This window comes from Sinocyclocheilus anshuiensis, unplaced genomic scaffold (genome assembly GCF_001515605.1).
Source record: "Sinocyclocheilus anshuiensis isolate Anshui unplaced genomic scaffold, SAMN03320099.WGS_v1.1 scaffold1007, whole genome shotgun sequence".
NCBI classification, from domain to species: Eukaryota; Metazoa; Chordata; class Actinopteri; order Cypriniformes; family Cyprinidae; genus Sinocyclocheilus; species Sinocyclocheilus anshuiensis.
In genome coordinates this window covers 318,853-340,715 of record NW_015546067.1, presented here as the reverse complement: position 1 = coordinate 340,715, position 21,863 = coordinate 318,853, and the positions used below count along the sequence as shown (strand labels likewise).

Sequence of the window (21,863 nt, the reverse complement as noted above, 5' to 3'; positions counted from 1 at the left end):
AAACAGCTTGTAACACTCCAAAGAGAAAGGAAAACTTGAAATCGCATCATATGACCCCTTTAAACAAACTAAATAGCCTTATGTTATTTATCTTATTTATACGACGGCATGTCATTTCGTAATGTAATGTTCGCGCGCTCTGTATCACGCACAGCGGAGTTCCGCCCCGATGCGCACGCGCACACACGCACACACACACACACACACATGCGTGCACACACAAGTGAGCACACTCCCACTAATATTTGTAAATATTAAGCCGCAAAACGACTATTTAAATATGAATGCTGCGTGTCTCTGTGTTAATGAATGGCGCAGATGTGCGGTTTTGTTTAGCACTCGTACTGAAGCATGTGTGACGCTTCCGGTGATATTAACCTCTGCCGTCTCACTAAATGAGGACATAAATACATGAACAACATCTCCAGTTGCTCTGAGAGTCACTTTGACCGTTTCATTTGAGTAAAACTATCCTCATATCATATACACACAGAAATGTAAAGGTATTGATGGCAACCCGTCAAAATAAAAGTTTGGTTTAACTTGAAGGCATTGCGGCAGAAATATATTGCTATTGTTCAGTAGAATGTACGTAATAGGCTGCTACTACTACTACTAAAATTAGTAAAACCTTATTTTTAAGGAATAATCATACAATATTTCTTCAATGTTTTAATTGTAATATTAAATGACCTTTATTTTCCAAAAAATTTAATTTGTTTAATTTTCATTACTTAAAAGATAGATTAAATGAATATTTTATGCCTTAAAAAATGTAAATACACAACACAGAATTTCTGAGCAAAAAATCATAAGGCTATTGTAAGAATAAATGAAACTTGTTTTTATGCTTTCAAATAATTAGACTTGCTAAAACAGAATTTGGTAACAATAAAACACAAGGTTTGAAAAAATAAAACATTTCATAGGGCCCTAAACGTAATTTTTGTTAAACTTTTAATAAATTGATGTTAAATTGTTTTAAGTTTCATGATTTTAATTAATTAGACATGCTTTTTGATTAATAAAATTTAATTTAACCATTAAAAAGCGTTCAAGGAAAAAAAAAAAAACGCCCCCAAAAGCCGTAAACCTAGGGGAAACCCTGTATATAGTTATGATACTTGTTATACTTTTAGAAAGAGCAGTTTGTTCTGCTTTCCTATCACTAAGTTGCTATTTAATTGGTTAAATAGATGCACAGACTAGTAACTGATGTTTATCACCAGTAGGCTGATAGTTAGTCGGGTTTCCACAAATAAACCGAAACCCAACAGCTGTGAAACACTCTGAAGTCTCATTAATAAGATGTGTTATGTAAGAGTTGGCTAACAGAGTCACACAGTCGCTTGCTGAAACACATAGTTTGAATATCAAATTCTCATGAATATTACCAGTTGGAGTACTAGCTTTGCCAAGAAACTGAAACCTTGTGTTATTACTTGTGTCTTCCTACCAGTAAGGACCGAGACCGAGATCGGGACGACCGGTCGAAGGATCGCGATCGCGACCGTGACAGAGACAGAGACCGTGATCGAGACCGGGATAGAGACAGCAAGGTGTCCAGTGTGCCCCTCAGCTCCAGCGTGTCCGGCGGTGGGATGCTCCCGCTGAAGCAGACGGCCATGCAACAGCAGATCAACCCCTTCACCAACCTGCCTCACACGCCGCGCTTCTTCGAGATCCTCAAGAAGAGGCTGCAGCTGCCCGTCTGGGAGTACAAAGAACGCTTCAATGACATCCTCAACCGACATCAGAGCTTTGTGCTCGTTGGAGAGACAGGCTCTGGAAAGACCACACAGGTTAGTCCAAACAAGGACCTTATGCTTTACAGCTTTTCACAGAAGACCTTGCTTTGGCCTCTGTAGCCAAAAGCTCCTTGCATTCAGGGATCTTTCAACAATGGATATAAAAAGTATTAATTAGTAAGGCTGGGTTTTGACTAGTGCTGGGCGGTTCATACCGAATACCGGTGTTTATTTTTACAAAATATCTTCATGGAACATGATCTTTACTTAATATCCTAATGATTTTTGGCATAAAAGAAAAATCTATAATTTTGACCCATACAATGTATTTTTGGCTATTGCTACAAATATACCCCAGTGACTTAAGACTAGTTTTGTGTTCCAGGGTCTCACATTGTTGTTGCATAGTCATATTGAATGGGTGGAAAAACAGGTTTTCCTCCTTTTTTTGATTAACGATTTGGTCGACTCTTGTTTTTCAGATCCCTCAGTGGTGTGTGGACATGGTGAGGGCCCTTCCCGGCCCCAAGCGTGGTGTGGCTTGTACACAGCCACGTAGGGTGGCAGCCATGAGTGTGGCTCAGAGAGTGGCAGATGAAATGGACGTCATGCTGGGGCAGGAGGTCGGATACTCCATCAGATTTGAGGACTGTAGCTCTGCAAAGACCATTCTGAAGTAAGTTATAGTTCTGGTGGAAAGCAAAGATGTTGACATAATGTGTACCTGGTTTTTCAAGACGAATCGTAGTGTGGTTGCTTTTGGACAAATGACGTTTTTTCTTTTTTGGCGACACCTGAGATAAAGATGAGTGAATAAACGTGTCTTGTGTTTACAGATATATGACAGACGGTATGTTGCTCCGCGAGGCTATGAACGACCCGCTGCTGGAGCGATACGGTGTCATTATTCTCGATGAGGCTCACGAGCGCACTTTAGCCACAGATATTCTGATGGGCGTCCTCAAAGAAGTGGTCCGGCAGAGATCCGACCTCAAGGTATGTCATGCTGATCGTATGCTTGCACCGCCTTGTGGTTATTATTATTATTATTTTTTATTTAATATAAAGGGAAGGGAAGAATATTTAGAGCAGCATGAAATGGACATTCACCCTATTTTCTAAATGCATCTAAATTATCTTATTGTGAACAGTTCATCCATGCATTTCATTTGAATTTTTTTTTTTACCATAATTTTTAATAAAAAAAAAATCACAACCTAAGTTTATGGTGGAAGATTACATTCAGATGCCTCCATCTGATCAACAACTGATAGATAAAATCATGCTCCTGCCCTACATTTTTTTTTTTCACTTTCTACAATCCTCAGTTATTCAGATTTATCACAACTCTGAGAAAATTAGCCACTTTATATTACAGTCATTTTTCACATGTACATACAATGTACTTATTATAGTCATTGCAATAACTGGATAATAACTAGGCACTAATCTTGAACCTAAACCTAACCTTAATCCATGTCGTAACTTTATAGCAGTCTGGATTTTCTTGGGTAAGTACTCATAGTGTAAAATAAAATCAACCCAAAAATTCTTAAAATCAGTTGAATTGATCTAATTGGAAAATAGTGTTGCATTAACATTGCTTGTACAAACACTGACTGATATGACAAACACTGTTAACCATACATTTGTACATTCTCTACCACGCATATTTTGGATACATCGTGTTCCGGGGATAAAATACACGTGTTTTGGCGGGGTTCCCCTGGTAAAATTCGCATTCCAGAGGCTAAATATCACATTATTGGTGTTGTTTTTCAACCCGCGGACATGAAAAACAACCTGCGGCAACAGTGTTAAAGTAGCCCAATTCCACGGGAAAACCGCGGCCTTTGCAACGTTTTTTTTTTTTTTTTTTTTGGAAAAACAATTTAAAGCGGTATTGTTTTTATGCTTAAACCCTTTTTCGTCTTTGACCCTTATGTAACAGAGAGAAACACTAACTATTGAGTAGTTCATTTTTGAGGCTGAATCAAGCTGAGCCAGGAAAAATTGTTCTCTTAACACTTGCAAATACTTCTGTGAGTGTGTCTGTCTCTCTGTATTCTTCATCGGACTGTCGCCGATGAAGCCGCTCACACACCTGACCGCTGCGTGTCTGTTTGTTTGAAGACAAACGTGGCCACTGCACTCAGAAATGCACAGCCAGTCGCTTTAGTGGAGGTAAAGCGGCTGCTGCTGGGTCAGCCCATTTGAGAGCCATCAGCCCAAGGAGAGCAGAAGCGCAGTGAGTTTTTCTGGCTGAAATGTGCTGGAGCGATTCTCATAAAGCAGATGGATAATGACTACTTGTTGTCAGGAACAAATCAAAGGTTATACATGTGTTCAGAGACTGTTAAATAAGGTCTAGGTGACTCCAAGTGATCCCTTCAGCCCAGCGTCACCGTGCAGCTTTAAAGTTTAATATGTGACCCTGGAGCACAAAACCAGTCTTAAGTCGCTGGGGTATATTTGTAGCAATAGCCAAAAATACATTGTATGGGTCAAAATTATAGATTTTTCTTTTATGCCAAAAATCATTAGGATATTAAGTAAAGATCATGTTCCATGAAGATATTTTGTACATTTCCTACTGTAAATATATCAACTTAATTTTTGATTAGTAATATGCATTGCTAAGAACTTAATTTGACTTCACTTCACTTCATCAACTTTAAAGATGATTTTCTCAGTATTTAGATTTTTTTTTGCACCCTCAGATTCCAGATTTTCAAATAGTTGTACCCTTGACCCTTAATGACTGGTTTTGTGGTCCAGGGTCACATATGCTTTAAGAGCAATTATAGCGCGTCATGATGTGGAAAGCTGCCGGGTGGACCTCAGAATGGCTCTGTGATTTTTCTTTCATTAGAGTCCCCAGAGAGAGCGAGGCGCACTCGACACGGGCAAAGCGCAGCGGCTTTTACCAAATGCTGTGTAAAAGGGTGTCTGTTCAAAAGCCAACGCAGTCTATTTATTTTTCCCCAGGTCATCGTAATGAGCGCCACTCTGGATGCTGGAAAGTTCCAGATTTATTTCGACAGCTGCCCCTTGCTGACCATTCCCGGCCGGACGCATCCCGTGGAGATCTTCTACACGCCCGAGCCGGAGAGGGATTACCTAGAAGCATCCATTCGCACGGTCGTCCAGATCCACATGTGTGAGGAAGATGAGGGAGATGTGCTGCTCTTCCTCACCGGACAGGAGGTAACGCCGCTGATGTCCTCCCTGAATAGGGTACATGCAGAGAATGCTTGATTTTAAAGTCCCCCTGTAGTGAAAATCAAGTTTTTAATGTTGTTTGTTTGTCTATATGGTGTTTTTAAAATGCCTTTAGACAAACCATGTGCCAATCTATTAATCAACACCATTGCTGAGTATTTTCTCCTTAAAACTGTAGTTTCCCAAAGGCTGACCCAGAGATACGTTTTGAAACCAATCACGTCAAGGGATCGATTCCTATCACTAGCATGCAAAATATACCAATACCAGCACAAAACCAAAAATAAATCAGAGCAAAAAACCCATGAAGCTGTGGTTTAATGTGAATTTAGATAGTTTTATCAGTCATTATCCGTGTATGCCATGGTTTTGCGTTTACTACAGTTCTGTGGATCAGGAGGCGCTGGCTGTGTGACTGAGTGGAGGCGGGACTAATTTGCATATTCATAGATCAGCGTATAGTAAATGATGCAAGGTTGTATATTTGCATTTAAGCTATTTTAAGGAATGAGAAAATTATTTTCACAAGAAAAAACATTTAAATATGTAATTTTGATGATCAAAGATAAGTTTTAAGGGATAAAATATTTGACTACAGGGGGACTTTAACCATTATGTTTTCAAGTCCTTGAATTTTGAGTGTCATCCTTAAAAATGCTTGATTTTTTTATTTTTCCCCTTTTAAGTTTATTATAAACAGCTCCATCATCCTTGAAAAGCACCGACTGTACGTAAAGTTTTTGAAAAGTGCTTGAATTTCACTTTTAAAGACTGTATAAACTCTGTCTGAAGCCCAAGCATTTTACGATCTTTATCCAAGGACAGTGTTCAGAGGCTGCTAGGTAAATAAAAATGTAAATACAGCAACACTAATGAAACATCGCTCTGCTTGTTTAAGCATTTTGAAAAAGGGCTCAGGGTTTAACTGGTTGCCATGTTAGCTTCTTAGTAGCGGTGTTGTTGTTGACTAGTACTATTAAAAACTGTTTGTACATAAAGCTGAAATAAAATATAAATATTAGAGAAAAAAAACTAACTAAATTAGAAAGGTTGTCTTGGCAGCTGACTTAAAATAAGTTTAAGTACTAAAATGACAAAAAGTAAAACTGAAATAGACTTAAATTAATGCTAGATATATATAAAAAAAAAATTATAAAAGCACATACAAAATTACTAAAAATAAAAATACAATCAGATCTCAAATATATCAAAATAAAGGCTAATTTAAAATATGAATAAATACTATAATATAATAAAAATCATCAATAAAATAACGCTGCTTAGATTTTGTAACTCACAGTCTGACAGCTGTATGGTTGGACGCTGTTCAGAATTAGCGTTTTGTCTAAATATTAGCTATATATGTTGCTTGTAAATACAAATATTATATTGTAGTAGATGTTTGTTTTTAAAAAAATGTGTATTTCCTCTCCTAAAGTTTGAGATGCATATTTTCCCAAGTCTATATTTGGCATCACAGATTAGGAAAGAAATAAAAAAAAATAATAATAAAATAAATATATATTGTTGCAGAAAACAATAAATGCCAAACTGTGGGTACTTTGTTTTGGTTGTGTGTGGCTTCACATTCAAGATGCTCATTATGAGCCACATTTGTCATTTGTGTCATTTTTCAAGCTGCCTCACACACAACAGTTAAATAGTGCAGAAGAGATCAATGCTTAGATTGATAATGGCCATGAACACAGCTAGCCTTGGCGCGAAGGCAAAAGCCTGTGAGAGATGGCAGAGAATGACCCAGATTCAGCCCTGAAATTAAGCCATTTATTATTTTACGTCTCCTGCAACCAGTGCTCACCTGAGCGCAGTGGAGGGTCAGGTACCCACGCAAATGATAAATACGCTCACAGATGGAGAATCACCAGCGTTCCCCACGGATTTGTCCTGTTCCTCTTCTCTTTTTGCAGAGATCAAAGGCAAATTAACTTGATTTTCTTTTATGCTTCACATAAAGATAATGAGGATGCAAACAAAAAAGCATGCAAGTTGCAGGAATCCAACAATTCAGTCAATATTAAAATTGCATTCGCAAAGCAGGCTAGAAGAACGTACAAACAGTCAGACTGAACATAGTACTGCCTCCATTTATGTCTCTCACTTCCCTTTTCAAAGAGTAGTCATATCTTCGCACCACTAATCTAATCAGATAATTTGACACCCTATTTATTAACGGCAGACTCCCGTCATTAGTTTCTCCAGTGGGTCTGGTCGTGTACATCCGTTTTCATTTGCAGGTATGAGATTGATCGCTGGCTCGCTGCAGAATGAATGAACTCAAGTAAGTTGCAGTTGGAGTGTCTCCACCAGCATCGGATGATAATTGAGTGGAGATTTATTGATGCGCAGGATTGTTCTCTTTGCTGTGAACGAATCATTATCAAGTCCAGAATGTCAGTGGATACAAGCGAGCTCATGTTTATCGAGAACGGACCGACTCTGTGTTTGCACTTTTGATGTTTAAGTGTGAATTTTCACATAGTCCGCCCCAAACTCATGCCATTATTTGAGCAAGCAGTTTGTGTGTCAGGCTGCTCAAACCAACAGAGCAACGTTGAAATCACAAAAGTGTTAATGCACAAAGTCAACCTAAATATGGCGTTCTTAAAGGGATAATTCACAAAAAAAATTGTCGTTTACTCAACCAAAAAGGATAGTTCACCCAAAAATATCCTGTTGTCATTTCGAGTATCCTCATGTCATTCCAAACACGTGTGGCTTTTTTCTGCAGATATTGGGGCCCTATGAAATCCATTAGATTTTTAAAATTTTTTCAAAATTCCGTTTTTTTCTGTTGTAATTTTTCTGGATTCCGTTTTTTTTTTCTGTTTTAATTTCTAAAAAAATAAAAATCTGTTTTAATGGTTAAATTGAATTTTATTAATCAAACAGCATGTCTAATTAACTGAAATCATGATCACAATTTAACAGCAATTTATTGAATGTTTAACTAAAGTTACATTTTTAGGTTTCTATAGTTTTTTCTCAAGTGAAGTGATAAAATGCTCTCAACAGAAATGAATTTCATGTACTCGTATATTAAAGCAGCAGAGGCTGAAAACACTGCGAGCGTCACACATGCTTCAGTATGTGTAGTAAATGAAACCACGCATCTGTGCCATTCATTCACACATCGACACGCAGAACATGCAGGATTCATATTTAAATTGTCTTTTAGCCGCGTAATATTCACAGACACTAGTCCATATCTCATTTTGATTTAATTGTCTTTTTTGTCCACATAATTGAAGTTAATGGGAACTGCAACTGTTTGATTGCCAGTATTCTTCAAAATATATTTTATGTTCAACAGAACAAAGGAGGATTTTCATACTTTAATTGGTATGTTTACAACTTAAAATCACAATAACATGCTGACTATTTGGACGTCTCTTGGCTGTATAGTAGCAGATCTCTCTTATTAATGTGCTTTTAATTAGGTTAATGGAGTTCATACGGACTTGGGCAGTTCAGAGGGTGCTGTGCTTAAGCATTTCCCATCTTAAGCATGTGTTGAGACTAGGGCTCGCACTGAGCAGTCTGCTCTCTTTAGCTCTCATGGTACTGTAATACACTGATCGGTCTGCACAGTCGGTCCACATCAAGTCGAACACACCTACTAGTTTACACCGGTTATACTCAGAGATGTGGCGCACACGTGAGGCTGTAGTGCTAATGCGTCCCAGCCCCCTTTGATGTAAGGCTACATTTACACTGGTGAGTTTATGTTTTAAAATGAAAACGATCCTCGTCATACTGGCGTTTCCACTATCTCCGACAAACGACAAGCGACAGACCGGTCATTCAGTCATTCTGACATGACACCTTCATAATCATGACATGACACGTCATGAATATGAAGGAGGTTTTATGCATGTTTATGACAACTGTCATTAAGTGTCATTCGCTCAGTTATGTCATTTTTAATGCAAATATGACATTATTTGACCTAACCCTACCCTTACCCCTAACCATAGCCCATAACAAAGACATCTCAAACAATGTCATCTTTGCATTAAAAATTACATAACTGAGCGAATGACACTTAATGACAGTTGTCATAAACATGCATAAAAAACCTTCATATTCATGACGTGTCATGTCATGATTATGAAGGTGTCATGTCAGTCTTATGCACACCCCTTCAAGTAAAGTGTAACCGTTTTTTTTTTTTAGATAATGTAATCTTGTTAAAATTGATTTCGTAAAATTGGTATCGAAAAAAGTATTGTTCAGGAACCGGTATCGAAGTCAAGGTATCGGTATCGATACCGAACATTTTTGAACGATACCCAGCTCTAGTTGAGACTAATGACCACAGTAGTGGAGTTGGCCATTATATTCCACCCATTTAAAGAATGATTGAATATGCTAAAATCTAGGCCAAGAACATGGTTTTTAGGCTGGTCACATAATAGCTCCGTTTGCTCCTTTCGGTCAATGAAGGTGCCTTTTAGTTGAGCAAATTTATGCTGTTTGTCCACTTCGTTTTAGGTTCTTTATCTTTTCCTGGTTCCTGCTAATGCATTGAAACTCTGCAGAAAAAACAGACGATTTAACTCTATAGGCTTTCCGCAAACAGCAATTAGTTTTAAACTACACGATCTTTCAAAAAAGAAAAAACCCTCACTGATACGGTTGCGGTTATTTGTTCAACTTTGCTCGTTCAAATCAGGGATAAATTACCACTGATTAAGATTAGTTTTCTCCTTTAGATCTGTGCCAGCTCAGATGCATCTGCAGCATGTAGATTAAAGCGTCCATTTAAAATATTTTCCTCCAGTATTGTATCGTGCTGCTGCGAGAACTGAGGGATGTCGATTTGGCGTCCTGCTCCAGGTGCAGGCTCTTCTGCTTTGGCACAGCCGTGTGTCCCTCTCTCCCCGGTGCCTTGGCAGCACAGATAGCAGTCCTCCTGACAGCTGCCGCTTCCCAAGGGCTGATGGACTATTAATACTTTGGCTAATTCGATTAATCCATTCAGATTTGCCTTGTCCTGCTCCGTTGTGGCAGAGCTTTGATTAAGATGCACATGGCCACCGGTGCCATTTTCGGCGCATATTGTGCCCCAGGGAGCAATTCGGCGCGTGCACGGACTACCGTGTCTGGGATATCAGCACGCTTACGAGCTTTAATGCTTTTATGGGTAAATGATCAGCTATGGCTGCTTAGATACGCAATGAAAGGGTCTCAAGTAAAAGACTTTTAGGGGCTTTCACTGTCGCAGTGCATGTCATGATATCGATAAATGCTTTATTACAACAGCCTGAAGTTTTTCTAGAGATCACTGCTTGACTGTTTTCCATTTATCTCTTTCCTGCTCAAGTCGCAATGCACACTTTGGCCTGAGGATGGCGGTACTGCACAAGCTTTGACTTCCAAATCAGTATGACCGTGCCACTTATGTTGAGCTCAGTGTGCTCATGCATGAAGAAAAGACAAAGCTTTGCAGTAAATACTAAGCATTCTTCATTTGTGTCAGAGTGAATATTTCTCTGACTTATGAGAGAAGGCATTTAGTGAACAGTGGTAATATTAGTCTAGATGAACATTTGACATTTTTGTAAAGTATGTGCTTGTTAAATCTGCACTACAGTGTGCTTTTTAAAACATTCCAACTGTTTGGATCTCTAATTTGCTCTGACGACTGGCACGCATTTCTAGATCTCAAGCCACTATGTTTGTAACGTTCAGCTTCACTTAACTGATCTGTTGTGATTTGCTCCTGGTTATGCATCATTGCGGCTTTCTCATCTCACATTAGCTCTACTACATTGCCATCTGGAATAATAAAGCGTGCGTGTGAGTGTACATGTGCCCTTGTGACTGCCGCTGATGGCACAGCTATAGGGATCTTACCCAAGCACCACACACGCCATGCACTCCAGCTTTCCTCACTCGGTTAACACAACTGGCACGTCAAGTGTACCGCAACTAAACCACCCGAGCCTCAGTGGTGCTGGCGTTTCCAGAATGGGGGAATTGATCCAGCAGTTAATGATGTTTGTGAAAGTGGCTAAGGTGGAGTTTAATGGGTTGCTGATCCAAAATCAGTTGATATGAGGTGAAGTTGGACAAATAGAGGGTGGATTTACACAACCCACTGATTTGGAGCGTATGTAAGCATATGAAAATAATTGTTATTGTTTGTTATCACAATCAATTCTCCATAAAAGAGAACATAAAAAAACCATAGGAAAAAAACATAAAATATATTTGTGAAAGTGGCTAAGGTGGAGTTTAATGGGTTGCTGATCCAAAATCAGTTGATATGAGGTGAAGTTGGACAAATAGAGGGTGGATTTACACAACCCACTGATTTGGAGCGTATGTAAGCATATGAAAATAATTGTTATTGTTTGTTATCACAATCAATTCTCCATAAAAGAGAACATAAAAAACCATAGAAAAAAAACAAAATATATTCTAATCTTTTTTTTTTTTTTTTTTGTCAATAAAATGGAGGTCAGTGGGGTCAACAATGGACCCTAATGGCATTTGCTGTTTGGGCAAAACAATTGAAACATCCTTATAAATATGTTCTAGATTTTGTTTGGTGGCTTTTGGCTCCAATGCAGATCTGGAGGAAATAACTTGCCATTCTAGACTAAATTTTCATGATAAAACAACCAAGCTTCATTGGAAAAACATGCCTATGGCGTCATCTTCAAAATATTACATTGCTTCTTGCAGGCTTCACAACACTTTCTAAGTGAAATGTCTAGTGAGCAAAAAAAAATAAAAAATCAGTTTACAAATCATGCACCATGCTAAGAGTGCTTTGAGGTCATAACAGTATTTTGCATGGAACTGTGCGATTATGTGTTTTATAATCTGCCTCGTAATCCTAATTCCTGTAATAAAAGTTGTTGATGTTTTACTGCCACTAGTGTTTATTTCAACTGGAAATGGCAGTCAATTGTATGTTTTGGTATGTTTTTGGAGTTGTGCAAAAATGTAGGTACACACATTTTTCCAATGAGCATTTAAACCTTGTATTATGTTGCAGTTTCTAATATGTTGAGTAATTCAATTAAATGTCTTTTGGCACTCGGCAGGCATTAAAGGTGCTGTATGTAAGTTTTTGACTCTACTAAAGCATAAAAATATCATATGTTTGCAGATATTTAAGAAACATGCTAAGTTAACATACTTATTTTCAATGCTACAGTCAGTTATTCTTCTTTGAAAATGTGCATTCCGGGACGGCAACCTCAAGTCTGAGGAGGAGGGGCCGGGTGAAAAAAACCCTCTCCAATATTTTGAATTTGGATTACAATACCTAGTTCAACCACTAGTTGTTAATACTACATACAGCACCTTTAATTTTGCACCTGATTGTCGGTCTGTGGTCTCTAACATCAGCCTTTTCACCTTCTAGGAAATCGACGAAGCCTGCAAACGGATCAAACGTGAGATTGACGATCTCGGCCCCGATGTTGGCGACATCAAAATCATCCCGCTCTACTCCACGCTGCCACCACAGCAACAGCAGAGGATCTTCGAGCCGCCTCCACCTCGCAAACCCAGCGGAGCCATCGGCAGGAAGGTAAATATCACCATCATACATATGACTCTTCAGAGTTTTCAACTACGGCAAACCCAACTGGTTTGGTTCAAAAGGTGCTTTGATTCTTTAATAGAATATTCCACAGGCAAATGTTCCAGACCCATAAGGGGCCGTTCACACAGAATGCATTTTTCCATTCCAATGCGCTACTTTTCCATTGTTTTTCTATGTAAACTCGTGGTAAATGGACCTGTATGACCATTGCGCCTTTGCAGCGTCTCGCACATGATCGCTGTGTTTTTAAGAAGCCGTATCAAGTTAAAAGAATTTCAACTTTCACACACAACGCGCTCAACAATGTCAGTTCCAAATGAGTAAATGATGACGGACTTTTCATTTTTAGGTAAACTATCCCTTTAAGTTCCGACTCAGGTGATCCGATCCTAAGTGGGCACTGGGCAGTGCTTAATACAGGTGTAAATGGGGTCTAAAATGTTTTATGATCTCCTCACTAAAATCACGTAGAAGTAGAAGTCTTGGGGGCCATTAACACAGAAATGGTTTTTCCATTCCAATGCACTACTTTTCCATCATTTTTTTATGTAAACACTTGCTAAATGGACGTGTAAGAAGATCTGCTCTTGGTCAAGTCTCACATTTTTTTTTGCAGCGTCTCGCACATGAGTGCCACGGTTTAAAGATGCCTAGTTAAGTTAAAAGAATTTAAACTTTTACAAGCAGTGCTGCTCATCAATGTCAGTTCCAAAACAGTGGACCAATCAGAAGACCCCGGAGGCGGGGCAAGCGTTGCATGCTTTTTTACAGTAGCAAGTTGGCATGGCAAATGTTTTATTTGATGGCGGAGGAGGTGTTTTGCGCTGCGCTTTTTTAAAAACCATTCCTGAGCGCTGTCTCTCGCACTTTTAGAAACAAAGACGTGTTCTGTGTGAACGGCCCTTAAAGGGTTAGTTCACCCAAAAATGAAAATTAGGCTGCGTTTTACTCACCCCCGATGCATCCTAGGTGTATATGACTTTCTTCTTTCAGACGAATCCAGTCGGAGTTATATTAAAAATGGTCTTTGATCTTTCAAGCTCTATCGTTGTACTCAGCGGGTGTTGCATTGCTTCTGTCCAAAAGACGTGAAATAAAAAGCACCTTTCCATAAAAAAAGTGTCTCACACGGCTCCGGGGGGTGAACAAAGGCCTCCTGTAGCGAATCGATGCGTTTTTGTAAGAAAAATATCCATATTCAGAACGTAATAATCACTTTAATCTAGCTTGCGCTCACTGTTGTAAAACGGAAGCAGTTCCGGTGGAATTACGTATGAGGTCAGCTTTGCGCATGCGCCGCTCAGAAGTCACGCACGCGGAGAGATCGAAACAAAACAACGGTCACTAATTAGAAGTACAAAACGAGGATTTGTAAAGAAGAATGTCGGAGGACTTCGATATAAGCCAAGAGGAGACTGGTTTTCCTTTGCTAAAGTAAGGAAACTTTGCTTCCTTTGATCCTGTAAACAAACGTTGGTTTTCACGAGACTCACCGGCGCATGCTGACCTCATACGTCATGCTCCCGGAACTGCTTCTGTGTACAACAGTGAGCGCAAGCTAGATTATAGTGATTATTACGTTTTGAATATGGATTAAAACACAGCCTAATTTTCATTTTTGGGCGAACTAACCCTTTAAGACTTTCATTCATATTTCAGACACAAATACATTTTAGGATTCTCTCATAATTTGTCCATGCATTGAAAGCCCACTCAAGCAAAACATAAAGAGATAACATAAAGAGATTGTAAAAGTAGTGAACATTTTATGGATCCCCTTCACTTTTGTGAGTGGAGTATGGTATCAAAAAAATCAAAATATTGAAATGTGATTGTATCGCACAGCTATAGTAGCATCTCCAGTCCATTTAAAGAAAGAAGAGGATGAGAGAATGACTCAAGTCTGTCAGTAGAGGGAAAGGAAAATTAGGTTTTCTTTTTTTCTCCCCTTCCATCTTTAGCTTTGGTAGAGCAGTGACTCATAGCATATGCTGTTTTTGTCAGCCTATGATTCTTTTCTCTAATTTTAGAAAGGAAAATTACTCATCCTTCTATCATTTGAAAAGTTTTGGAGCAGTACTGTTTTTCTCGAGTCTGTTTTGGATGGTTTGCTTTCACTCCCTCCTGTTCTGCTTCCCGACTTGAATATGGTCGTTTGGCATTTTTGGCATGTTGGCTTTGAAAAAATGAAACTCACTCTATATGTTTTATCAGAGCTCATTCACTGTAAAGTGTCTTTCATGGTCTGTCATCCTTTACTCTTAGCAGGAGGTTGTGCAGACGCAATCGCTCTTTTGTTTTCTCTACTCCCATTTCACTTCTTCGTCTCTCAAACAAGCCTGACGATTACGATGTGAAAAGCACCTGGACTCCTGTGCGACTGGCCAAAGATCTGACAGAATATCACATCTGATCGTCAGCTTTGAGTTTGCAAACATTTAGCCGAACATCTGATGAGGAGTTGATTAGTGAGTCATCGCTCCCCTACAGAAATGACTCCGCTTGTCATTATTGCCAGGCAGAGATTGCTGATGTCCTAATGAACGAATGCAAACGTTCACTAGCTGTAAAGAAGTCTTAGCTGCATGCCAGGTTTGTGTCTTGATGTCCTGAATAGGGATGTGCGCGGCTTGTTCAGTGAAATGATCAACGTGGTCTGGTGAAAGACGGGACCTGGGGCGATTAACAATAAAATTCCTGCACTTTAAAAAAAACGCGCTCGGCAGGAACTGAAGTCGCAGGCACGCAGAGATAACGAAAAGCAAGCCGACAGAGTTTCAGAAAGCGCCTGGACATCCCTCACCACCACCGAAGTGGGTCTTTGTTAGAGGAATAGACGGCGCGGACGGGATCACAGGTTGTAGTGAATAAAGTGATTGACATTTGCTGGCTTTAACCAGCCTCTAAGCTAACGCCTGCATGCCTGTATTGAATATGATTACGCATCGCTCCAGTAGAGTTATTGTAATTCAAAATAATCCCACACCTTCTCGTCTTTCGCATGGTCATTTTTGAACTCGCTGCAACTGACACGAAGAAAACGCATGTGAGGTCTGAGGTAAAAATGTAGTTTCCGCCCAGATAAACTTTTAAAAATAATGTGTTATTTTTCAAACGTTTTATTTTAATTTGCTATTAAAAATGTTTTAAATGCAATGTTAAAATGACGGTAATTTGAATGATAAAATCATGTTTTGTTTTTTTTCTGTCGTGTAATCGACTATTGTTTTCAGTGTCGACTAGTAGGAGCTGTACCGTTTAGTCGACTAGTCGACTAGACCCGCACATCCCTAGTACTGAACAGCATCAGCATCCGCCTGCTTCACATATCAAGTATCTGCCTCGTCCATCCCCCTCCACTAGGGCATTGTGTCATTTCATCTCTCTTCTGACCACTTCCATGTTTAAAGAGGCTCTGGGTTTCTCAGAGGTTTGATTACTCGTAAGCCCGGGCATAAGCTGCTTCAGAAGTTCAAACATCCGCCGCTGTTTGCCTGCGCTGTTCAGAAGAAAATGAAAGTGGACATGGATTCACAGGGGCTGATGTGAATATGCTGCAACCCCTTTGATGCAAACTAATGTTGGGAACTGAGAACTGCTTATTATTCAGAAACATTCTATAAAAAAAAAGAGAAACGAAAGATTTTCACAACAATTGTTTTTGGTGCAATCAGTGATATTTTATAGAAATGAATGAAATGTTACTATTTGTTTTTTAAATATATAATGTGATATTTTTTTGTCAAAAGCTTAGACTAACGAATAACAAGGTAACGAATGATGATTCCCTACTTTCCATGCTCTCAAAAAATAGTTTTAGTGAACTTTATTAAATTAAGAATCTTCCGTGCAATTAGTTTAGGCCCACAATACAACAACTTAATTTCGGCACAATGTTTTTTTGAACTAACCAAGGTTATTTTTGTATCATTGAGATACTATTATTATTTTAATTAATATTTTTATATTTTCCATTTACATTTTAATAGTTAATTTATTACCTATTGTTTATATATTTTGATATATTAATTTGTATATCAGTTTGACTTATTTTAGTACATCAAGTTTAGATTAAATGAAATGAGAAATGTTGTCTTTGTATATTTTATTTCATTTCAGTTAATGTTTATTTTAAGTAAGTAACCATACATTTTTTATGGTTTCAGTTTTATTTAACTAATAACTCTGGAAGAAACTTAATAAATATAAATTCTTGTGTTGGTTAATAACTAGCAACAGCATGTTAAAGTCAGTTATGTTTATTATTATGTGTGATGCGAGATAAAGTTTGAAGAGATTGGTTTCAATACTGGTATTAGCAAAACTAAATAAATAAAATGCATAAAATAAAATAAAAAACAAACGCTTCTCAATGGCCAACATAACTAAACAATAAACACTAACTTCTCTTAATGCAGTCCCATGCAAAGCATGCTGGAAACTACAGATCCAGTTTATGCTAATAATAAATGATAACTTTTATGATACCTGTAAATTATTAATTTAACAAATTTGACAAATTTAAATGGATTGAACAATGAAATTAAATTGACAATGTTCAAGATTTGTTGCATTAGCTCATTTTAAAAAAGCAATTTGAACAAACAGGAAAAGTCTTTTTTTTTTTGGATGAGCATCTTGAATGTATTTATTTTTTGGCACCCACCTTGTTTTTCTGTCCTTCAGTGGCAGCAGTACAGAAGGAGGCTTCAGATTACCTTGTAAAATTGTCAACCCTTCAGACCCTCTGGCATATATTAAACGCAATGCATATAAGCCACCTTTGGCAGAAACAGGATGCGTGTGTGGATATTGTGAGATCTGCACCTCTGCAGTCACATCCTCCTTCAGGACAAATCCAGCAACCCTTCTGCACTGCTGATGCATGGATTTATTAGTTGGGATTTAACGTCACGTGACGCTCATGTAGGGAAATTGAGGACTGTGGCAAATTTCGGCAGCAGCGTTCTTGACGATCCTTGAGTTAATTGGGTTGTGGTAAGATCTCCCTTGTGCTGACTGCGGGAGTGGAGGGTTATGGAAGAATTAAGGAAAAAGTGAGGCTGCCGTGTTAACCACCTAAAACAATCCTTAATGAATCTAGCTTGTTAATAACTGTATGCGGACGGAAAGAGATTTAGACCCATCTAACCTGATAGAGACCATGTCCGGGCCTAAGACATTTGTTACGTTACTCTTCACTCTAAGCCAAGTCATAAAGCATGCCGGTTTTAATTTGAAGACAAGCCCATTGGTTTTAAAGGGTTGTCGATTCAGCCCGGTAATGATGATAATGCTTGAAGCTCCTTCCACTCGTGCTGCTTAAAAACCCAGAGGTACAATGAAATCATGCTATTGCTGATGAAATGTCTGTTTGGTTCAGTACAGAAACAGACAGACAGGAGCCGTCTCGGCCCTCTGCGACGGCTTCCATAGTCACATTTAATTCAGCATGATTGAAGGCAGGGTCTCGCTTATCTTTGTGAATATGAAATGTGAGCGACTCTGTCTGGTCAACTGCATTCATGGCGGAGAAACTGTTTGAAGAGAATCTCGCATAACAAGGTTAAACTGTCAGCGTGTTTATAGGTAGTTGCCTAAATAGCAGCACATCTGATTTAATGGCATGGACATTTGAAGCTAACTTTATAGCCACAGTAATGCAAAAATGCACTTGCGGAAGCACTTGTGACTATATTTGCAAACTCACAGTACTGGTCAAAAGGTATATGGAATTTTTTTACATTTTATTTAATTTTTTGAAAGAATCTGTAATGCTCACCAAGGCTCCATTTATTTGGTCAAAAAATACAGTAAAACTATAGTAATGTGAAATATTACTATTTAAAAGAACTGTTTTCTATTTTAATCCATTTTACAATTTAACTCCAGTCTTAAGTGTCACATGATCGTTCAGAAATCGTTTTAAAATGTTGATTTGCTGCTCAAGAAACATTTATCATCAATGTAGAAAACCGTTTTTGCTGCTTAATACTTTTATGGATACAGTAATGCACTGCCACTCAAATTGAAGTAAGATTTTTTTTAAGTACCTTTTATCGAGCAAGGACACACTAAATTGATCAAAAGTGACATTTGTTTCAAATAAATGCTGTTCTTTTGAAATTTCTTTGCATCAAAGAATCCTGAAAATGTTACGTTATTCCACAAAAATATTACGCAGCAAAAAAATTTCACCATTGATATGAACTATTATTAATAATTGAGCACCAACAATAATTGATAAATGAGCATCAGATCAGCATATTAGAATGATTTCTGAAGGATCATGTGACACAGAAGACTGGAGTAATGATGCTGAAAATTCAGCTTTGATTCAAAGGAATAAATTACATTTTACAATATATTAAAATAGAAAACAATTATTTTAAATAGTAATAATATTTCACAATATTACTGTTTTTTTTTTTAATCAAATGCATCCTTGGTGAGCATGAGACTTCTTTCAAAAACATAAAATCTTAATTGTTCCAAACTTTTGACCTGTAGTGTATCTGTCTCCATTCTAGTTTTTTTATGAAAAAGGAACATTGAATGAGAGACTCATTGGAGAGAATTGAAATTGCACTTATTCAAGTGAAATGTTGCTGGCATTAGCCTTGTTCGGTCAGCCCGCCTACTTTTTTTCCAGACCACTTGCGCATGGATCATTGCCTTCTAAAAGATGCAATTTCTCAACACCTCACGGTTCAGTGAGTATGACTAAGTACTGGTAATGCATTTAGTGTTTTTGCTGTGCAATTCATTCCAGTGGCGCTCACCTTTCGATAATTTCCATGGCTACCACTCTGGAATATATTTCATCTCAAAGGTCTTTCCCAGGTGGTCCTATTTTCTGAAAGGATGCAGACTGGTTAGGAACCCTCATTTCTTTTTATCGTGTGTCTGAAGCGCTCCGGACCTCGTTGTCATTCAGTGGTCTGTTAAGAGCATGCTCTGTGGGCATTGGGTCGTATCCCTCAGTCTCCAGATTCCAGATGGCCTTTTTTCAGTGAATTCTCCCAGCCTTTCCATGAATATATAGGCAGATGATTCTTTTCAGCAGCTGAATTACATCAGGTCAAAGGCTTCATGAATAGACCCTCTGCTGCATTACCAAACCAAGCCAAACGTTTGTGGCTGAAGAGAAATCCACTTATAAAAGTAGGATTTAAGTGCCTCAAAGGCATTTGAGGAGTCTGAATTACATGAAATATGAGGTTTGGTTACTTTCTGTTAGTAATAAAGGCCAGGATGTTAAATGAAACTCAAAATGTACATTGCAAAAAAACTTTTTAGTGGAGCTTGCCAAAGCAAGCATCTGCAATACTATTGCTCCCACTTAGGGTTAGGAATTCAAACATATTTTAAGCTTGTTTTCTGCTGTAGGCATAAATTATAGCTCAAATTGTGTGTGTATTACTGTAAGATATTTAAATTATTTTCTGAGAAAAGTTTATTTTTAAGAAAAGTTATTAAGGGCCATGGCCTGCCTAACTTGGAATCTTATCTGTTTAGTTACCTTGGTAATTTCCATTAGGATACTTTTTCAAATCTTAAGTCAAGAATTAATGTAGGAAGCTTCTGTAGAATATAATACTTAAGTTTGGAATCTTATACTTAAAGTTGGCATGAAATGTAAATTTACCCTATCCATTTTCTAAATGCATGTTATTGATCTTATTTAGGGTTGGGTACCGTTCATATTTTAACCGGTACAGTACCGGTATCGGTACCTAAATTTCGGTGCCGGTACCTAACAGTACCTTTTTTCGGTACTTTACTCTGTGTAATTACAAAAACAAACATTTATTTCAGGTGAAAAAATAAGTCCAAAAGTCTCAATTTCAACATTTTGAACAATAGGGCCCTACAAACTTTTTCTTTCTTTCTTCTTGATATAAAATGGAATATTTAAAGATGTACATTCTACTTTACAAAAGTAATACAAGAGTAATATATTCCTGTTACATGTTAAACCGTACTTTTATTTTTATTTTAGGTTGCCATGAAGTTTCTGTGTGTATACAGTATGATGATGCTAGTTTTCTCAAATGAAACGGTAAAATTCTCGCGAAGTGACTCTCACAGCAGCTCTGGAGATTAAGTTTTTGTGTTCATGCCGTCATATAGTGAGACGCAGAGGCCGTAAATCACAGCAAGCATCACCCCAACCCTAATCTTATTGAATGATTCATCCATGCATTTGTCTGTTTTTTAACATTTATTTTTTATCAAAATTGTCATAATCTATCTTCCATTGAAGCGACAGTCTTCTCTTTGTTGACGTATGCCAGACTTCTCCAGTCATTTAGTTCATTTAAGCTTCATCTCCTTATTACAGTTGACTGCAGGCAGGTTGACAATCAGATCTGCCTCCATCCAAACAACAACCGATGTATAGAACCAAGTCCTCGCCCTACATTTTTTCCATTTTAATGGGATGTACATCACAATGGAGAAGAGAACTGTAGCTGTTTCCGCTACATCAACTTTATTGCATTCAAAACTAATGTTATCTGTGAATGTGCACCTCACAACTCCACTGTTTGCTATCCATCGATGGCATCCAGATACTAACTCCAGGTTTTTCTGGGACACTACACAAAACAAACCCTTAAATTATCGAGAGACTCTGTCCTACTTCTGACTTGACTCGGATTGACATTTTCTATCCTGTGATTCATGAACACCATTTGGCTCCTTTGACTCGGGCGAGTAAGCAAGCCTTACCTATGCAGTGTTATAAAGCTCTTCCGAAGCTTCTTGGACACTGTCATCTCAGCATATCAAAGACGGTCCATGGTCTCTAGCTCAAAGATGATTCAATATGTCACTAGCACACATGATGAAGGCCACCTGTACTGTAAAGGGACAGAGAGAGAGTGAAGGAGCGAGACGTGGCATGAATAATAGAGTTTCTTAGAGGTGGGCTTCTCTAGGGAGGGGAAGATGGCTGCATGCTGTGCACTGTGCACATCTTGCCACCAAAAAGAGCAGTAGTAATGTGTCTAGACGGGTTGCTCTGCGGAAAGCAGTCCGGCTCAGCCAGCACACTCCCGATTTGACTTGATTGCAGCAACTGTTGCCTTACTCCCCTGTTGGGTTGTATTAGTCTTCCAGCTTGCGACAGCTCACTGAAGTGTCTTTAAGGATTTAATTCCCAATGATTTTTTTGCCTTTTTCCACCCCTCTCCAGTTACCACAGAACTTTTTTCTTTTAATTCGATTGTTTGATTGCCCAGAGCAGTGCAGAACTTTCTAATCGCCAATGAAATGTACTAAAAAAAGCCACCCTGCTGGTGTAGAGC

General features: G+C 38.3%; 1 protein-coding gene across 1 annotated transcript in view; it reads left to right on the top strand.

Annotated features, from left to right (window-relative positions):
* Positions 1 to 21,863, top strand: part of LOC107699613 (pre-mRNA-splicing factor ATP-dependent RNA helicase DHX15) — a 44,341-nt gene that overhangs the window by 1,755 nt on the left and 20,723 nt on the right. The window contains exons 2-6 of the mRNA XM_016500933.1: positions 1,460 to 1,802; positions 2,231 to 2,424; positions 2,585 to 2,744; positions 4,737 to 4,955; positions 12,370 to 12,537. Coding sequence (XP_016356419.1) covers positions 1,460 to 1,802; positions 2,231 to 2,424; positions 2,585 to 2,744; positions 4,737 to 4,955; positions 12,370 to 12,537 — 1,084 coding nt within the window. The remainder of the gene's footprint in view (positions 1 to 1,459; positions 1,803 to 2,230; positions 2,425 to 2,584; positions 2,745 to 4,736; positions 4,956 to 12,369; positions 12,538 to 21,863) is intronic.